The sequence below is a fragment of the Netta rufina genome (assembly GCF_964035555.1).
Source record: "Netta rufina genome assembly, chromosome: 24".
NCBI lineage: Eukaryota > Metazoa > Chordata > Aves > Anseriformes > Anatidae > Netta > Netta rufina.
In genome coordinates, this window is record NC_140148.1 from 2,084,771 (window position 1) to 2,100,576 (window position 15,806).

General features: G+C 58.2%; 3 protein-coding genes across 3 annotated transcripts; all 3 read left to right on the forward strand.

Moving 5' to 3' along the window:
• The first annotated feature begins 285 nt into the window (after positions 1–285).
• Positions 286–6,951, forward strand: GSDMA (gasdermin A). The gene is made up of 10 exons (XM_084301253.1): positions 286–370; positions 1,720–1,982; positions 2,174–2,381; positions 2,563–2,728; positions 2,827–2,920; positions 3,745–3,792; positions 4,068–4,222; positions 4,629–4,779; positions 5,242–5,315; positions 5,876–6,951. The coding sequence occupies exons 2-10, from the start codon at positions 1,769–1,771 to the stop codon at positions 6,110–6,112; spliced, it is 1,347 nt and encodes a 448-aa protein (XP_084157379.1). The 5' UTR covers positions 286–370; positions 1,720–1,768; the 3' UTR covers positions 6,113–6,951.
• A 616-nt stretch (positions 6,952–7,567) lies between these two features.
• On the forward strand, positions 7,568–11,873 carry PSMD3 (proteasome 26S subunit, non-ATPase 3). The gene is made up of 12 exons (XM_084301239.1): positions 7,568–7,772; positions 8,641–8,831; positions 8,960–9,097; positions 9,293–9,429; positions 9,511–9,701; positions 9,876–9,979; positions 10,099–10,213; positions 10,478–10,597; positions 10,674–10,777; positions 11,082–11,237; positions 11,405–11,455; positions 11,557–11,873. Exons 1-12 carry the CDS (start codon positions 7,583–7,585, stop codon positions 11,632–11,634), a joined length of 1,575 nt encoding a protein of 524 aa, XP_084157365.1. The 5' UTR covers positions 7,568–7,582; the 3' UTR covers positions 11,635–11,873.
• A 2,118-nt stretch (positions 11,874–13,991) lies between these two features.
• CSF3 (colony stimulating factor 3) lies at positions 13,992–15,539 on the forward strand (the record flags this gene model as incomplete). The annotated part of the gene is made up of 6 exons (XM_084301105.1): positions 13,992–14,007; positions 14,174–14,230; positions 14,328–14,497; positions 14,836–14,943; positions 15,098–15,244; positions 15,369–15,539. The coding sequence occupies 6 exons, from the start codon at positions 13,992–13,994 to the stop codon at positions 15,537–15,539; spliced, it is 669 nt and encodes a 222-aa protein (XP_084157231.1).
• Positions 15,540–15,806: the final 267 nt, after the last annotated feature.

Consider the following 15,806-nt stretch of genomic DNA (forward strand, 5'->3'; position numbering starts at 1 on the left):
CCTCGCAGCCTGGCGTTGTCACGGGTCTACTGAGATAGCTCCCAGGCCAGAACATGTTGTTCCCCATCCCAACGGATCTCAATCTGAAAATCACAACCACGCCAGAAGCCTGGGAAAAAACGGTTAGCCTCCAGACAAATTATCTGCAGCTGTGGTAACGGCAGCACCGCAGAATGACTGGTCAGCAAAGTTTTTTGGGTGAGGACTTTGCTATCTGCAGCTATTGCAGACTTTGTCCTTAAAATAAGCCTCTTCCTTCCGGAACCAGCCAGAAAGCAAGTAGGGAGTGGCTGCTTACCCAACTGCTGCCAGACTCCCATCACTCCAGCGGAACGAACGCAAGCTCCTGGCCGTTCCCACCACCTGCAAGGTAAGAGAAGACTTTTCGCTCCCCAAGCAGGCAGGTATGTTTTTAAAAGCTTTGTGAACAGCAGAGGGGGAGAGCAAATTGGTAGTTCTTGCTGGGTTTTATCTGGCTTTGAACTTTTCCGCTGGAATGTGTCCCGCGGGCACTGCTGAATCCATCCCACGTTAGGCAGCCAGGACTGCTGCTTCCCCCGGCAGCGTACCCCCTTCCTGACATGACAGTAACTCCCCAAAGAATCAGACTCTCCAAGTCTGTTTTTTCCAAGCCCCTGGGGTGCATTCAAGCAAGACGGAGGGAAAGAAAAGCTCCGCATGCACCCCAAATGAATGGGAGCTCTTCATCTGAGCCACGGGCAGGGATCTGTTACTATTTAACGGGACTCGATAAAGCAGAACGCAGAAGGGAGAGAACACACCAGCACCTAGAGAAGTTTCATTTGTAAATTAAAGTTGTCTTTCCCTGTGCCACGCATACCTATACCGAAGGGCATAAGCAAAAGCGAAACTTTGGAGTCGAAACCACTGCAACAGGAGCCAGAGGCCGGTTTCTTTTCTCTCCCTCCAACACCCAGCTTTCCTCCGTGGAGGAACCTGCAGCTCTGCGGGCATGTCATGGGTTGGGGGAGAAGGGGCACAGACAACACGAACCCGAAATGCTGGGGATTGCTTGTTCCGTACCAAAGAGCTCCTATTTCCCTCGCCAGCATGCTGTTCTCGATACTTTCACTTCCTTCACCTTAGAAAAGCAGTTCTCTTGGGCTCTGTTTCGAAACAGGGCTAAGCCTTACTCATCCGGCAGGCATCGAGACCTAAGGGGAAAAACGCAGAAGCAGTACTTATAAAGAAACTCCAAAAACAGGAAAAAAAAAAAAAAGATTAAAAAAAAATAAACCTTGTGTAAGGGCAACGTATTAGAGATTCAAGTATTTAGGACCACAATAGGTGGCATAAGACGGACAAGTAGCTGTGTCTAGTTTTAGGAATGAGAATTGTTGTGCTCTGTGCTGGGTACATGCAACAGATGAGATGTCTCCGGTGTGCCCAGCAGCACTGAGGCTCCATCCCATCCCGCAGCAGCAGCAGCTAGCTGTGCTCTCGTTTCTGCAACGGCTGAAGTTACAACTGAAGTTACACCGCAGGCAGGGATAAGCCCCACTAAGCCTAACGAGCAAGCCACAGCTGCTAATCCTCCCTCACCACGTGCTTCCCTCCAACAACCTCATGCACACTGTGTCCTTGTACTGATGTAGGCTTTGGGGGGTCATTATCCTTAAAAATTAAGGAGTAATGCATTTTGTTACAGCCTTCTGCTTGTATTACAAGTCACTTTGCTTGTCTTGCCTATTTCCTAAGGCACAGGCACGCTTCTCCTCGGTTCCAGAATTTATCAAGCCGCAGCAGAATGTTTAAAAAAGTCACCCAAAATGTGGCAAAGCAAATGGATCCAAGCGGAAACCTGGTTCCAGTTGAAAGCATCATCGACCAAGACCATTTCAGAACCTTCTGTCTAGTTACAGGAAAACGAAAAACCTCATTCCGCCAGTTTCTTCCCTACAAACGGACAGAATATAAACTCCACGATGTGCTGCTGCCTGGAACAGACGATGAAAGCGACGGTAAAGTCCACATTTATCATTCTTGCTTGTAATTTCCACAGACAAGGCACTTGAGTCATCCCGCTTCCTCTCAGTGCCTAATTAAGGATTAATTTGTGCCTGAACCCTACCACACTGCATCTTTATTGTAGGGACGACAGCCGTAACACTGTCTGTGTAACCACGCTAACCAAAGCCTCAAATCATTTCAGAGTCCTTCCCCTGCGGAGACCAGCAAGACTCGAGGCACTTTACAACCGCAGGAAGAGCCCATGACCAAATCGATGGGGTCGTGAGGGTGGACACCAAACCCGCGCAGGTAGAACTAGGAGGGTCTGCCTCCTTCTCCAAAGAGTGGTCCATCAAGATGGAAAAAAAGGCAGTAGATGTAAAGCAACTCGAGGCGCTGAGTGGAAAAAGGTAAGGCAGACACAACCGGAGAACGCGCCCTCCAGCCCCACAGTCACACTGTGATGTTTGTGTCCTTGTGTAGCAGGAGAAAGGGGACAAGCTGTGGCTCTAAGTAGGCTCCGCTACTTCTGGCACAACTCGCATACAGAGGCACGTTTAGTAGAGATATTGCATCCTTTCTCCCCTCTAGAAAACTCAACGTGAATCACCCCTTCATTCAGCAACTACGGAGGATGCAACAGAATTTATACGTGGTTCACGAAACGGTAGAAGCCTCAGATAATGTCAGCTATGAAGAATCCAAAGAGAAAACAGGGCAATTCGTGGCCCAGCTTTATGCCAAGCTTATTGCAAAGGTTTGGTTTCTCTCCAGCTCCAGAGTGGGTCCTTCCCAGCCTCCTGCATGCCATTCAGGCCAGTAACAGATTTTTTATTCTATTTTTTAACCAACCAGGGTACCTGCATGAGGAAGCAAAGCATAACCATACCCAAGGGCTGCATCCTAGCCTTCAAGGCGATCCAGGTGATCATTAAAGATGCGGCATGGCGTGAGTAACTTTGAGAACCTACCAATTCCTCCATTCGGGAAACAACGCAGCAAAAACATCTTAGAAAAATGTCATTCAGCCCCCCAGCCACCTGCAGCTCATCTGCAAGCACAAACACAATAGAAATAGCAGAAATCACGTGGGAAAGGCTCAGTACACAAGTTAAAAGGGCAACTTGGGAAAGCAAGGCTGTTTGCAGGGAGGGGTGGTAAGAAAATGAAAGCAAGGTAAAGGAAGCCTCAGCTCTACATCTCATGAACTGCAAGGACAGCTCCTCTTGAAAAACTGGCACAGAGGACAAAGGTGGTTCTGGCTTGTTTTCTTTCCTCCTCAGAAGAAAAGTGCCAGGGAGAAAACTGGGTGGCCAAGGCTTCGGTGGGAGCACTGGGCAGGGGTGCTCGTAGAGGCTAGGCAGAGGAAGGAGGGACATCCCTGACGCCTGCCACGGGATTTGAGATTTGGCTTGCTTCCCCCCGTGCTTCATGCCTGCGTGGATCCCATCGAGTGCAAGACGCCATTTAAATTCAATGTATTTTAGCACAGGCCCTAATAGGAGGCACGTGACGGCAGAGGAGGGGTCTAGAAATGAGAGAGTTTAAATGAACCTTGAAATGAGCAGGCAGAAGACTGTTGGTAAGCGTGCGAATACCAGTCTGACCCACAGCCACCACGTGAGATGTGAGAACTGTGATACTACTACCTTCAGACTCAAAAAAAAAAAAAAAAAAAAAAAGACCAAATCAACCAACACTACCTCTCCAGCTCTAAGTATTTTCTAAACTAGCAACTTTTTTTTTTTTTTTTTTTTTTTTTTAATATTGCAGAAATTCATTATTTCCCAGAGAGTAAGACACCAACATTCGTATCTGATGGTAAGCAACATACTTCAATACTTCCACTTACACTGTTTTTACTGCATTTGGGTAAGGTGGACTCTCCCAGGTGAGTACAAACCCCATGCAGCAGTGGTTGCTGCCACTACTGCCTCCTACCTGTGCTGTGACAATTGTCCAACTCAAAACTGGGCATTACTTTCAAAAATACTCCTAGAAACATTTCAAATTTTAAACGTAGGGATGCCGGTGAGCTTTCTGTAGGACTGCCTAATTTAAAAGAGAAATGTTTGGACACTCTTTCTGGTTTCCAGGTGTCATAAGTAGACAACTTGACGTGCTGAAGAAAGAAGTAAGGAACAACTGCCAAATTCTCTCCCAGTTGCCTGTTGATTTGAGGAGCATGTTTTTAGGAGCCATCAAAGCTGCGTTGAGAGACACTGACCTCTTTGAGGAATTGACCCAGAAAGTAAGCAAAGTTCTTCATGCTGCCAGGATTTGTAAGTAAAGATGTCTGTTATCAGACTTCCTGTCCCAAGTGACAGGAGTACCACAGCTACCAACCCCAAATCCTCCACTCAGCATGTGGCTGGTCTTCATCACTGCACAGGGAAAGGAGGTCCTCAGGACAGAGCGAGCTTCTGAAATATGTCCTGAATATAGACTAGATTTATCTGATGGTATCAAAGTATTTAAATTCCATATTCTGCATTTAACTGTGAATGCTAAATGTTCAACGTTAACCTCATAAATAACTTAAGGAGGAGAAAAAAATATTGCAGGACTTCATACACTTGCTTCTCCAGGTATATTGCAAAGAACTATCAACATAATTGTCTCTTAAATCCTGAAATTTCTCTCTCTTATTCCCCTAGATGGGAGCGTTTTTTAATGAACCTGATAATTGTGAGCTGACAACACAGAGCCCAAAGCTAAAAGACATGCTGAGCAGCTTACAGTCGCTTTCAGAAAACGAACGCCATAACCTGGCAGGAGCAATTTACTACACTCTTCAGGCTCTCAGCGGTAAGGAAGGCTTTCTGGCTACTTTAATAGGGAAATTCAGTAGTACTAGAATATATTAAGTGCATTCCTAGCTGCAAAACTAACAAACTATAGAAAACTTACAGAGAGACTTGCAGAGAACTTACATAAAGGAATGTAAAGACGGCAAGACTACATGACAGAAACTGCAGTGCAAATTCCAAAGTTCTTTTCCCGACGCTGCCACAAAACACGGTTTGAGCCTTTCCTCAGCCCTCAGCCTGCACTGCTGCTTGTACACAGCATTTGCTAACATCACCTGTGCACAGAGCAATGGCTTTATTCGTCTCACAGGGAGGCCACACAGTTAATTTAGTTCAAAAAGTCTAAAGAACTTCTGACCAAGCAATCATTCTGTGCAAGACTGTCACCCTTCTTACCTTACCAGTTGTCTCTGAAACAAATTGGTGGATGTTTTGTTACATACCTCTTTTAATTCTCCAGAGCAAACAGAGGTACAACGGCTATTCTTGCTAGAATCCCTGGAAATGGAGACTGTGCGACGTCAGCGTACCCTGGTGAGAGAACAGAACATACATTATTGATATCTGGCTGAAAATAAAGCACAGGAGGGCAGGGGGCAGTGTTATGTCAGGCAAAGAAACGTTTCGATTATGGCACTAGTAGCAGTACCACAACTCGAAGTAATCCTGAAAAGAAAGGAATGAATAACTGCTTGATACTTGGCAGGAATCAAAATACTTAACTCTGGGAGGAATCTCCCCCAAACACAAAAGTTAAGATTTCTACAACTGTTTCACTGATAACAAGCAGTAAATTAGATCCAGCTGACTACCATTTTTCTTGAAAGCATAGTCAGAATTTGCTGGTTTCTTTAGCTCGAGATTAAAAACGACCTTTAGGGTTTTTTTGGACATAACTAGTTTACAGGAAATTGAACTCAATACACGAGCATGAAAATTTCCCAGGGAAAAAGGTCCCATACAGAAAAGTGCATTGTTCAGAGGGCCTGTAAGATGAGAAAGCACTTCACAAGTCAGGGATCACTACTTAAGAGCTTCCCAAAATTTTAACAATCCCATGTTAAGCTTTTACTTTTTCTGCTGTCGCTGCACAGGTTGAGCGCTTCTTCAGCTTTATAGGAGGAGACACGGAGGGCCGTTCTGGCGGGGATGACATCTTGCTCCCCTTCTCGGCAAACGAAGAAGAAGAAACAACCAACGCAGTGCTCGAGATGAGTGGAGTGAGGATCCAGGAGGATGGATTTGCTCTCTGCAATCAAAAAGGCTTCTCGGCCCTCGAAGCCCTGTACCCATGTCTGTATGCACTAGATCTCCTGAGTAACTCCCAATAGGCTACACACGTCCTCAGTTAGGGCTGATTTAAAGGGAGCGATTTAACAATGTAATTGAAACGCTATTACCTTAAGTCTCTTTTGAAATTTTATCCCTGTGTAGGCGAGGCACCCTTTTAAGTGTTCAGAGCTGCTTTTCCCACCCATTTCTGAGCAGACTTAAACCAACAAAGCTACTAACAGAAGCCTGAGGCTGGATATCAAGATTAATTTTTCCCCCATATGAATGTAGAGTGCTAACTGAATAACCCACCGCCCCAGAGAGTCCCAATCCTGTCAGCCGTACTGCACGTGATCACTTTTAATGGAAAAAATAATAATAATAATAATCAAAAAGGTACAGAGATACACCTGCAATCATTCACAAATACTTGAAGGTGAAGGCCTGGGCGCATTTCCATCCCTGTGCAACCGCGGGGAGCCCGGGGACCTCAGGGCATTTTGGTGACCCCACAACAACACCCCCCAAGTGGTAGCGAGGCATAAGGGCTGCAAGGATGGTTAGAGAAATGGAGTACGTCTCGAGTGAGGACAGGCTGAAAGAACCAGGCCTGTTTAGCCTGAGAAAGAGAAGGCTGAGGGGAGAGCTCGTTAATGTGTTAATGGTGTCGAGAGGATGCAGCTGGTCTCTTGGCAGCAACAGGACGAGAGGCGATGGGCACCAACTGAAGCACAGGAGGTTCTGGTGGAATGTGTGTGGGCACTTCTTTACTGGGAGGCGACAGAGCATCAAAATGGGTTGTCCTGGGAGGTTTTGGAGTCTCCAGAGATATCCAAAAACCCACCCAGGCGCCATCCTGGGCATCTCTGTGTGACCCTGCTCAGCACGGGCTTGGACTGCGTGGTCTCCTGGGGTCCCTTCCAACCTCAGGCACTCTGTGATTCTGTGATTTTGTGCTTCTGTGAAATGATTAGCGCTTTAAGATAATGACACGAATATCCTGAGTGCTGCTTAATAAAGAACAACCCCTTATGGAACACCGGGATGCTTGTAAACATGATTTGTGAACACGGGGGTGCTTGTAAACACGATTTGTGAACACCGCGGTGCTTGTAAATGCAACTTGTGAACCCACAGGTGCCTTCAGCCACCGGGAGCTGCCCACGGGCGGCCTGGCCCCACGCAGCCCCCGGGGGAGCGGAGCCCTGAGGCGGCTCGAGGGGGCCTCGCACCTCCCTCAGCCCCCGGGCGGGAAACGGCGTGCGCATGCGCTAAGAGACGAGCGGGAGGACCCCAGCAGCGTCCGGAAACACCCGAGCGGCGTCGAGCGAGAGCCGGAAACACCCGAGCGGCGTCCGGCTGCACCCGAGCGGCGCCCGGAAACACCCGAACGGCTTCGAGGGCAGGAGCCGAGCGCGCTCGGCGCTCGACTGCTCGTGCCTGGCGTGGGGGCTCGGCTGGTCGCGCCTGGCGCCGTTCCCGGCGTGCCCCGCGCCGTGTTGCAGTGTCACGGCCGGCGCGGCCCGGCCATGAAGCAGGAGGGCGCCGCTCGCCGCCGCGGCGACAAGGCCAAGGCCCCCCCCGACGGGGGGCCTCCGCCGCCGCCCCCCCCCGACGTGGAGATGCAGGAGGAGGCGGCGGGGACGGGGACGGGGGCTGGGGGGGAGGCGGGGGGGGAGAGGCAGCCCCAGAGGGAGCTGGATGCTGTGACGCTGGAGGGTGAGGGGGGTGCATGGGGGGGGGAGGGGAGGGGAGGGGAGGGGGGGTCTATAGGGGGGGCTGGGGAGGATGGGGGAGGGATGGGGGGGAGGGGAGGGGATGGAGAGGAAGGGGGGGGTCCATAAGGGGGAGGGAGGGGGCGGGGGGGGGTTGGTGAGGGGGGGGGGGTGTCAGGAGGAAGGGGGGGTCCCTAAGGGGGAGGGAGGGAGGAGTGGGGGGGCCATAAGGGGTCATTGGGGGGGGTTAGGAGGGGTTTGGGGGCGTCTGCAGGGGGGAGGGGGAGGACATAGGGGAGAGGGAGGAAGGGGGGAGTGGGGGGGGTTGGTGGGAGAGGGGGGATGGGGAGGGAGGAGGGGGGGGCATAGGAGAGAGGAGGGTGATAGGGAGGAAGGGATCGGGGGGTGGAAAGGGGGCCTGGGGGGATTCGGTAAGGGGGGGGGGAATTGGTAAGAGGAGGAGGATCAAAGAGAGAAAAGGGGGAGAGGAGAAGGGACCTGGGGGGAGGGGGGTCAAGAAGGAGGAAAGAAAGGGGCTGGGGGGATCCTTCCCTCCCCTAGCGCTGCTGGGAGGGGATGGAGCAGAGTTGGGGGTGCAGAGGGGAGCGGGGGGGGAAGGTGAAGGGAAGGAATGGGGGGCTGTGCCATCAAAAGGACTGAGGGGGGGCAATGAGGGAGAGCAGTGCGTTTTGGGGACACCCCCAGGGGATGGGCAGGGGGAGCTGGGGGGGGGTCCCAGCACCTCCCTGAGGGCAGCTGGGGGGGTCCTGGGGATGTGGGGGCCGCACAGCCCCAGGAGCTGGGGGGGGATCCTGGAAGCTGGCGGCGTCCCGAGGCTGGGGAGAGGCCCTGACTTGTGCCACCCCCTGCAGACATCAAGGAGCACGTGAAGCAGCTGGAGAAGGCCGTGTCGGGGAAGGAGCCGCGCTACGTCCTGCGTGCCCTGCGAGCCCTGCCCTCCACCTCGCGCCGCCTCAACCCCAACGTGCTGCACAAAGCCATCCACGGCTTCTTCACCTCCAACAGCGCCGTGAGGGATTTCCTCCTCGGCTTCCTGGAGGAGGTGCGGGGACGGGGACCTCGGTCCCAACGCCACGGGGCTCGCTGCGGCCCCGTGGGGACCTTAGGTGGAGGTTTTGGAGCTGGGGGTGGGACAGGGGCCGGAGCCCAGCCTGTGCCTTCCCTCCGCAGCCCATGGACACGGAAGCAGAGCTGCAGTTTCGCCCGCGGACGGGGAAAGCAGCCTCAGCCCCTCTCCTGCCAGAAGTGGAGACCTACCTGCAGCTGCTGCTCGTTATTTTCCTGATGAACAGCAAGCGGTATCCGGAGGTGAGGTTCCCTGAGCTCTGTCTAAACCTGAGTCCCTCGCCGGGCGCTGCTGGGCCTGCCTCACGGTCCCCTGCTTTCCTGCTGGCTTCAGCTCTGCTTGGAGGCAGCCTTTAGGGTCTGCAGCAGTCCCACAGCCCTGCCAGTCCTTCCTCTCCTCCCGGGCAGCATTTCATCTGCTCCGTTTCCCTCCTGCAGGCTCAGAAGGTGTCTGACGACCTGATGCAGAAGATCAGCTCCCAAAACCGCCGGGCCCTGGACCTGGTGGTGGCCAAGTGTTACTACTACCACTCGCGTATCTACGAGTTCCTGAATAAACTCGATGTGGTCAGGAGGTAGGGCTGGCCCCGCGGGCTCTCCTTGGGTTTCTTCCTACCCCCCTCTCCCTAAAATCCTCTCCCTCCCCTGCACTGCAGCTTCCTGCACGCCCGGCTGCGGACGGCCACGCTGCGCCACGACGCCGACGGGCAGGCCACGCTCCTCAACCTGCTGCTGAGGAATTATCTCCACTACAACCTCTACGACCAAGCGGAGAAGCTCGTTTCCAAGTCCGTGTTCCCCGAGCAGGCCAACAACAACGAGTGGGCCCGGTACCTCTATTACACAGGTGGGACACGCGGGGTCCCGGGCTGGTGCTGGCAGCTCCGACCCCGCAGAAAACCTCGCTGAGGCTCGGGGATGGAGCTCCAAGGTGGGCTGTGAAGCTCTGACTGCTTGGATTCTCTCAGTGGCTTTTCCAAACCGCCCTCAGCCCCTCGTGAATTCTCTTCCCCCCTCGCAGGGCGCATCAAGGCCATTCAGCTGGAGTACTCGGAGGCACGAAGGACCATGACAAACGCCCTGCGCAAGGCGCCGCAGCACACGGCCGTCGGCTTCAAGCAGACAGTGAGCGGGCACGGGGAGCACTCACAGCGTTCTGTGCCCCCCCGGCACGGGGTCTCTGCTCCCCTGGGGCCTGCACCGGGCCCCTCGGGGACTCAGGGCTCTCTCTCGTTGTGCTCCAGGTGCACAAGCTGCTGATCGTGGTGGAGCTGCTGCTCGGGGAGATCCCGGACAGGCTGCAGTTCAGGCAGCCCTCCCTCAAGCGCTCGCTGATGCCCTATTTCCTCCTGACTCAGGGTACGACGCTCCTGCTCTGCTGTTTCAGCACCGTTTGCCCCGATTTGGGGGAGCGGGAGGCCTCGGGGGCTCCTCACCCCTTGGTGGGAGCCATCTGTGGGCTGCCCCATGCTGATCTGATGCCCCGGTCAGGTTTTGGGGGGCTTCTCCTTCCCCTCGTGAGAGGAGAGGATGGCATCAGCCCTGCCTCGTGCTTCCCGTGGTGCCCCAGCCCTCGCTGCTGCTCTCCCTTACCCCTTCTCTGCTTTCTCCCCTCTGCTCCAGCTGTCAGGACTGGAAACCTGGCCAAGTTCAACCAGGTCCTTGATCAGTTTGGGGACAAGTTCCAGGCCGACGGCACCTACACCCTGATCATTCGCTTAAGGCACAACGTCATCAAGACAGGTAAGGGTGTCCCTGGGCCAGCCGGGGGCTGCCACCGCCGTGTGGGGTGGTGCTCCACTGCCTGCCCCCCCCTCAGGTGTGCGCATGATCAGCCTCTCCTACTCCCGCATCTCCCTGGCCGATATCGCCCAGAAGCTGCAGCTGGACAGCCCCGAGGACGCCGAATTCATCGTGGCCAAGGTACCCGCATCCCAAATCTCACCCCAAACTTCATCCCAAACCTCGTTCGTCCCTGCGGGTCTCCCAGCCAGGCTGCTCCCACCCCGTCCCCGCAGCGCTGCCTCCCTGGGGGGCAGCCGCCGCTCGTAGGTTGAGGGGGATCCCTCCTGGGGGGGTTTTGGGGACACCGAGGGCACCGAGTCCCCTCTCCGCATGCCGTCCTGAGCCCCCTGCTCCTGTCACAGCACCAGCTCCTTCACTCTAAGCTGCTGCCCCAGCCCTCAGAGACGGCGGGCGCCCTGACCGCGTGCCCTCCGGCTTGCAGGCCATCCGGGACGGCGTGATCGAGGCCAGCATTAACCACGAGAAGGGCTACGTCCAGTCCAAAGAGATGATCGACATCTACTCCACCCGGGAGCCCCAGCTGGCCTTCCACCAGCGCATCTCCTTCTGCCTCGACATCCACAACATGTCGGTCAAGGTGAGCCTACTGGGCCCGTACTGGGAGGCTGTGGGAGCACTGGGAGCCCCCGCAGAGGGAGGAGACAGCTCCAGCTCAGGCTGCGATGGAGCTGGTTTGAGCGAAGGGGACAGCGGGGACGCAGCCGAGGCGCTTCTGGGCTCACGGCTTCTCCCTTGTTCCTCCAGGCCATGAGGTTCCCCCCCAAATCCTACAACAAGGACTTGGAATCTGCAGAGGTGAGCTCGGCACCGGGGTGGGCGCTGGGAGCTCTGCTGGGCTCGTGCTGGACCCAGCTCCTGTCCCCTGCCTGCCCCCACCTTCGGCTTTTGCTTTCCAGGAGCGCCGGGAGCGCGAGCAGCAGGACCTGGAGTTTGCAAAGGAAATGGCAGAGGACGATGACGATGGCTTCCCCTGACCCCTCTGGCCTGGCTCTATTTTTTTATTTGTCCCTGGGGAAGATGCTGGCTGAGGGGAGCTGCCCCCCGTGGCCCCCCCCAGGTCCCCGCTCTGCCTTTCTTTTATAAAAACCTGCATGTCTGCCCCCCAGGGGTGGGGGACACGCGGCTTCCCTGGGCCCGCAGCCGCTGGTCCTGCTCTCCTGTCCCCTGCCCCCCTCCGAGGGAAGCCCCTTCCCCAATAAAACGTTCTTCTGAGGTTGCTTGTGATCAGTTGTTGCGAGCCCCGGGCTCGGGAGCTCCTGGGGAAGCGGGGCCGGGGCAGGCGGGGGCAGCGGCAGCGCTCCCCGGGCACCGCGGCGGCCGCCAGCTCTTGCACCAATAACGGGGTCAGACTTTGTTAAGCTCCAATTATGACTTTTAAAATAAAAGTTGGAAAAAAAAAAAACACCAACCTGCCCTGCTGCTGCCGTGGTTTGTGTCTGAAACGGCCTCGGGAAGGGGCTGAGCTCCCCTACAATCCCCTGACCCCGCTGCAAAAGGGATCAGCACCAGGCAGGGCCCCGCAGACCCCAACCCGGGGAGGGGGACGATGGGGTGGGGGCCACGCAGCCACCACGGGTGTGTCCCGCCAGCATCTGGGCCCAGCTGTGCTTCTTGGGGGAAAATCGGGGAATCTCCCGGCGCACCCATGCCGGGCGGGCGGCCAGGGGCTGCGGGTCAAGCACGGGGCAGCCCCGAGGGATGGAGCCGGCCCCTATGGGGCCAACCCCGGGGTCTCTGGGCCAGACCCCACCAGCCAGGATGGGGCAGGGAGGGAGAGAGGGTGGCCCTGGTCCCTCACAGCCCCCGGGGACACCCCGGCAGCGCTCACGTCCCGGTGGGTGCCAGGAGAGGACCGAGGGTCCGGGGTCAGGCCCCGCAGAGGAAGGGTGGCCACGAGGCAGAACCGTGGCGATTTGTGCTGATCCCGCACCGCCGCCCACAGGGTTTCGGGTCCGGTCACCACTTCCTTCCTAAGAAAAGCCCACGAAGGGGCTTCGGGCCGTGCTGGGTGCTGATTCAACCCCACCCCAAGCCAGCCCCGAATCCTAAAAGCACGGACCTGCTGAGGCAGCAGCCCCGGTTTCGCGGAACAGGGCGATTCCGCTGCGACGCTGCACCCCATGGGTGGCTCTGGAAGGGCCCCGCTTCTCTCCAGAGCTGGGGAGAGCAGAGATGGGGGGGAGGAAGGAAGGATTCTTCCAGGAAATCCCACAAACGGGCTCAAGCTGCTGAGGTCCTTTCACGTGGCCTGAGGGCAGAGCCCGCGCTGCTGCCGCTTCCTGGGAGGGGAAAGTCATCATTAGGCTTCAGAGTTAACACCTGCTTGCGGTGCTCCCAGCTGGGCAGCATCCACCCCCTGGCTCCTTCCCTCAGCTGGAGGCTGGAGCAGCTCCGGGGGGCTCAGGGGTGTCCCTGTGGGCTGCCCCCACCCCGGCCGTACCCCCCTCCAAGGCCTGGTTCAGCCCTGCCCCGGGGTCACCCTGCCCAAATCCTCCCAGGCCGAGCAGGGGCCTCCCTCACCGGGCTGGGGCCCAGCTGGCACCAGCCCAAATCCTCCTGGAAGCTCTTGCGGGAACCGGCACGAGCCCAAAGCCCACGTCAGCACCGGGGGGGGCGCCGGGAGCAGCCACCCCCCCCCCTCTCCCCGGGGCTGCCCTGGCAGCCGCTTCCCTGAAGAGGGGCTGGGGGGGGGCCGGCTCCCCGCAGGGGGGGTGCTGGGTGTCAGGCACGGGGCCGGGGGCTGGGCGCTGGGTGCTGCGCGCGGGGACACCGAGCACGGCACAGCCCGGGGCACCCAGGGGTGCAGGATGCAGCCCCAGGGCTGTGGCACCTGGGCAGGGTCTCACCTCGGTCCCACACCGCCCCGAAAGCAGGGTGAGGGGCTCGGGCAGCATCCACAGGGGCTGGGGGTGAGCCCCACGGGACGCCGGCTACAAAAAGCCCCCGGCCACTTGCCCGCAGCGCTGGGCACGTCCAGCCCGGCCGGGTGGGTTAATGAGTGACCGCGTGGCCGCCCAGCACCGAGCCAGCACCCTGCCACCTGCCCGCTGCCGGGGCTCAGCCGGGTGCCCACCGGCAGCACCGCGGCCCCCGGGAAAGCCCCGGTGCGGCGAGGCGCGGGGAGCAGCCGGGAGCACCGAGCGCGAGCTTGGGATTTGCATGTTGGTGATTAAGGCAATGAGGCAATCGGCACTGTTGCCACATCGGTGTGAATCCCCGGAGCCGTCTATAAAATGCCCTAATCGATGAGGCCGCGCAGAGCCGGGGCAGGAGCGAGCTGTGCTGGGCCGGGCTGTGCTGGCAGACAGGAGGAGACACCGAGCCGCGCACCATGTGCTGCCTCACCCGTGAGTACCCGCAGCCGAGGGCCCCGGCACCCGCTGCCCCCACGGCACCCACAGCACCCACAGCACCCACAGCACCCACTGCCCTTGAGCACTCACACACCCAGAGCCCCCCGCGCACCCAGGGGTGGGTGGGAAGCCGCGCTCCCTTTCCCCCTCCCCAATTTAGGCGTCTCCATCCCTGGGGTTCCTTCGGTGCCACCATCCATCCCCGTGGGGGTCCCCGGTACCCAAAATGCCCCCGCAGGCAGCAGCAGGTCCGGGGATGCTGCCTGTGGGTGTCGGGGTGTCCCCGGGCGGTGGCTGAGCCGCTGTCCCCGCAGGGATGCTGGTGCTGGTGCTGAGCGCGCTGCTGGGCGCGCCGTGGCGGGCGCTGCACGGGGCGCCGCTGGCCGAGCTGTCGGGGGACCAGGACTTCCAGCTCTTCCTGCACAAGAACCTCGAGTTCACCCGCAAGATCAAGGGGGATGTGGCCGCGCTGCAGCGCGTGGTGGTGAGTTGCCGGCACCGCGGGGTCGCCGATAAGGTGACCTTCCCCTCCCTGGCCTTATCGGCACCGCGGGGCCGGGAGCCAGCGGCCTCCCCACGCCCCAACCTCCCCACGCCCTGTTCTCCCCCTCCCCTGCACCGCTTGGCCCCGCGGCACCCAAGGGGGCTCCCTGGGGGGGGGGGTGTGGGGACCTCCCCGTGCGCCGAGCGAGCGGCGGTTCCGCCTCGTCCCCTGGATGCTCAGAAAAGGGTGGGGAGGGGGTCCCGCGTCCCTTGGGGGTGTCACGGGGGTGGTGGGCTCCTCCGGCCGCCCTGACCCTGTGTCCCCCCCCCCATCCGCAGTGCGACACCTTCCAGCTGTGCAAGGAGGAAGAGCTGCTGCTGGTGCAGCAGGACCTGCGCATCACGCAGGTGGCCCTGGAGCAGTGCCACCGTCCCGGCTTCCAGGCGGTGAGTGCCAGCGGCCACCCCTGCCACGAGCTGCCCGGCCTCAGCCTCGGGCATCCCTCTGCGAGGGGGGTCAGGGCAGGGAATGGGGAGGGGGGGGGGTCCAGGCTTCACCGAGCACCGCTGACCCCCCCTCTCTGTGCCGTGCTGCCCGCAGGAGGCTTGCTTCAGCCAGATCCGCGACGGGCTCCACGCCTACCACAGCTCCCTCGCCGCTGTCCTGGAGCTGCTGCCCTCGCACGCCGGCCTGGTGGAGACGCTGCAGCTGGACGCGGCCAACCTCTCCTCCAACATCCAGCAGCAGGTGAGGGGGCACAACAAGGGGGGCTGCACCCCCAGGGGGTGGGCACGGGGACAAGGGGCTCCGGTGGGCACCGCCGCCGTGCTCCGGGGCTGTTCCTGACGCCTGCGCCCCGTCCCGCCCGCAGATGGAGGACCTGGGCTTGGCCACGGTGACGTTCCCCGCCGAGGACCGCGGCCCCCTCCCCGCCTTCTCCTCCCGTTTCCAGCACCAGGTCGGCGGCTTCCTCATCCTGGCCAACTTCCAGCGGTTCCTGGAGACGGCGTACCGGGCGCTGCGGCACCTCGCCCGCCTCTGACGCCCGGCCCCGCGTCGCCCCGTGCTATTTATTCCCCAGCCCCAAGCGACCTACCCCGCTTATTTAATATTTATCGCTATTTAATATTTATCCAGCTGGGGAGGCTCCCCCCTTCGCCCTTCGGGCCCCGAGCAGGGCAGCCAGCCCTGCGGTGGCAGCCGCGCACGGGCGTCCGTGCGCAGCATCGCCCTTGTTTAATATTTAAACTCAAGAGTATCTCTGCTAGGAGTTTTGGGAGCCGGGCCGAGCCTTGGCTCCTGCACCGGG

Excerpts from the sequence above, each read along its gene's own strand:
- GSDMA (XM_084301253.1), top strand. The coding sequence starts at position 1,769 with ATGTTTAAAAAAGTCACCCAAAATGTGGCAAAGCAAATGGATCCAAGC. Across the intron at positions 4,223-4,628 it reads TTGAGGAATTGACCCAGAAA|ATGGGAGCGTTTTTTAATGA; the intron begins GTAAGCAAAGTT and ends TTATTCCCCTAG. Across the intron at positions 4,780-5,241 it reads CACTCTTCAGGCTCTCAGCG|AGCAAACAGAGGTACAACGG; the intron begins GTAAGGAAGGCT and ends TTAATTCTCCAG.
- PSMD3 (XM_084301239.1), top strand. The coding sequence starts at position 7,583 with ATGAAGCAGGAGGGCGCCGCTCGCCGCCGCGGCGACAAGGCCAAGGCC. Across the intron at positions 9,098-9,292 it reads ACAGCAAGCGGTATCCGGAG|GCTCAGAAGGTGTCTGACGA; the intron begins GTGAGGTTCCCT and ends TCCCTCCTGCAG. Across the intron at positions 11,456-11,556 it reads AGGACTTGGAATCTGCAGAG|GAGCGCCGGGAGCGCGAGCA; the intron begins GTGAGCTCGGCA and ends TTTGCTTTCCAG.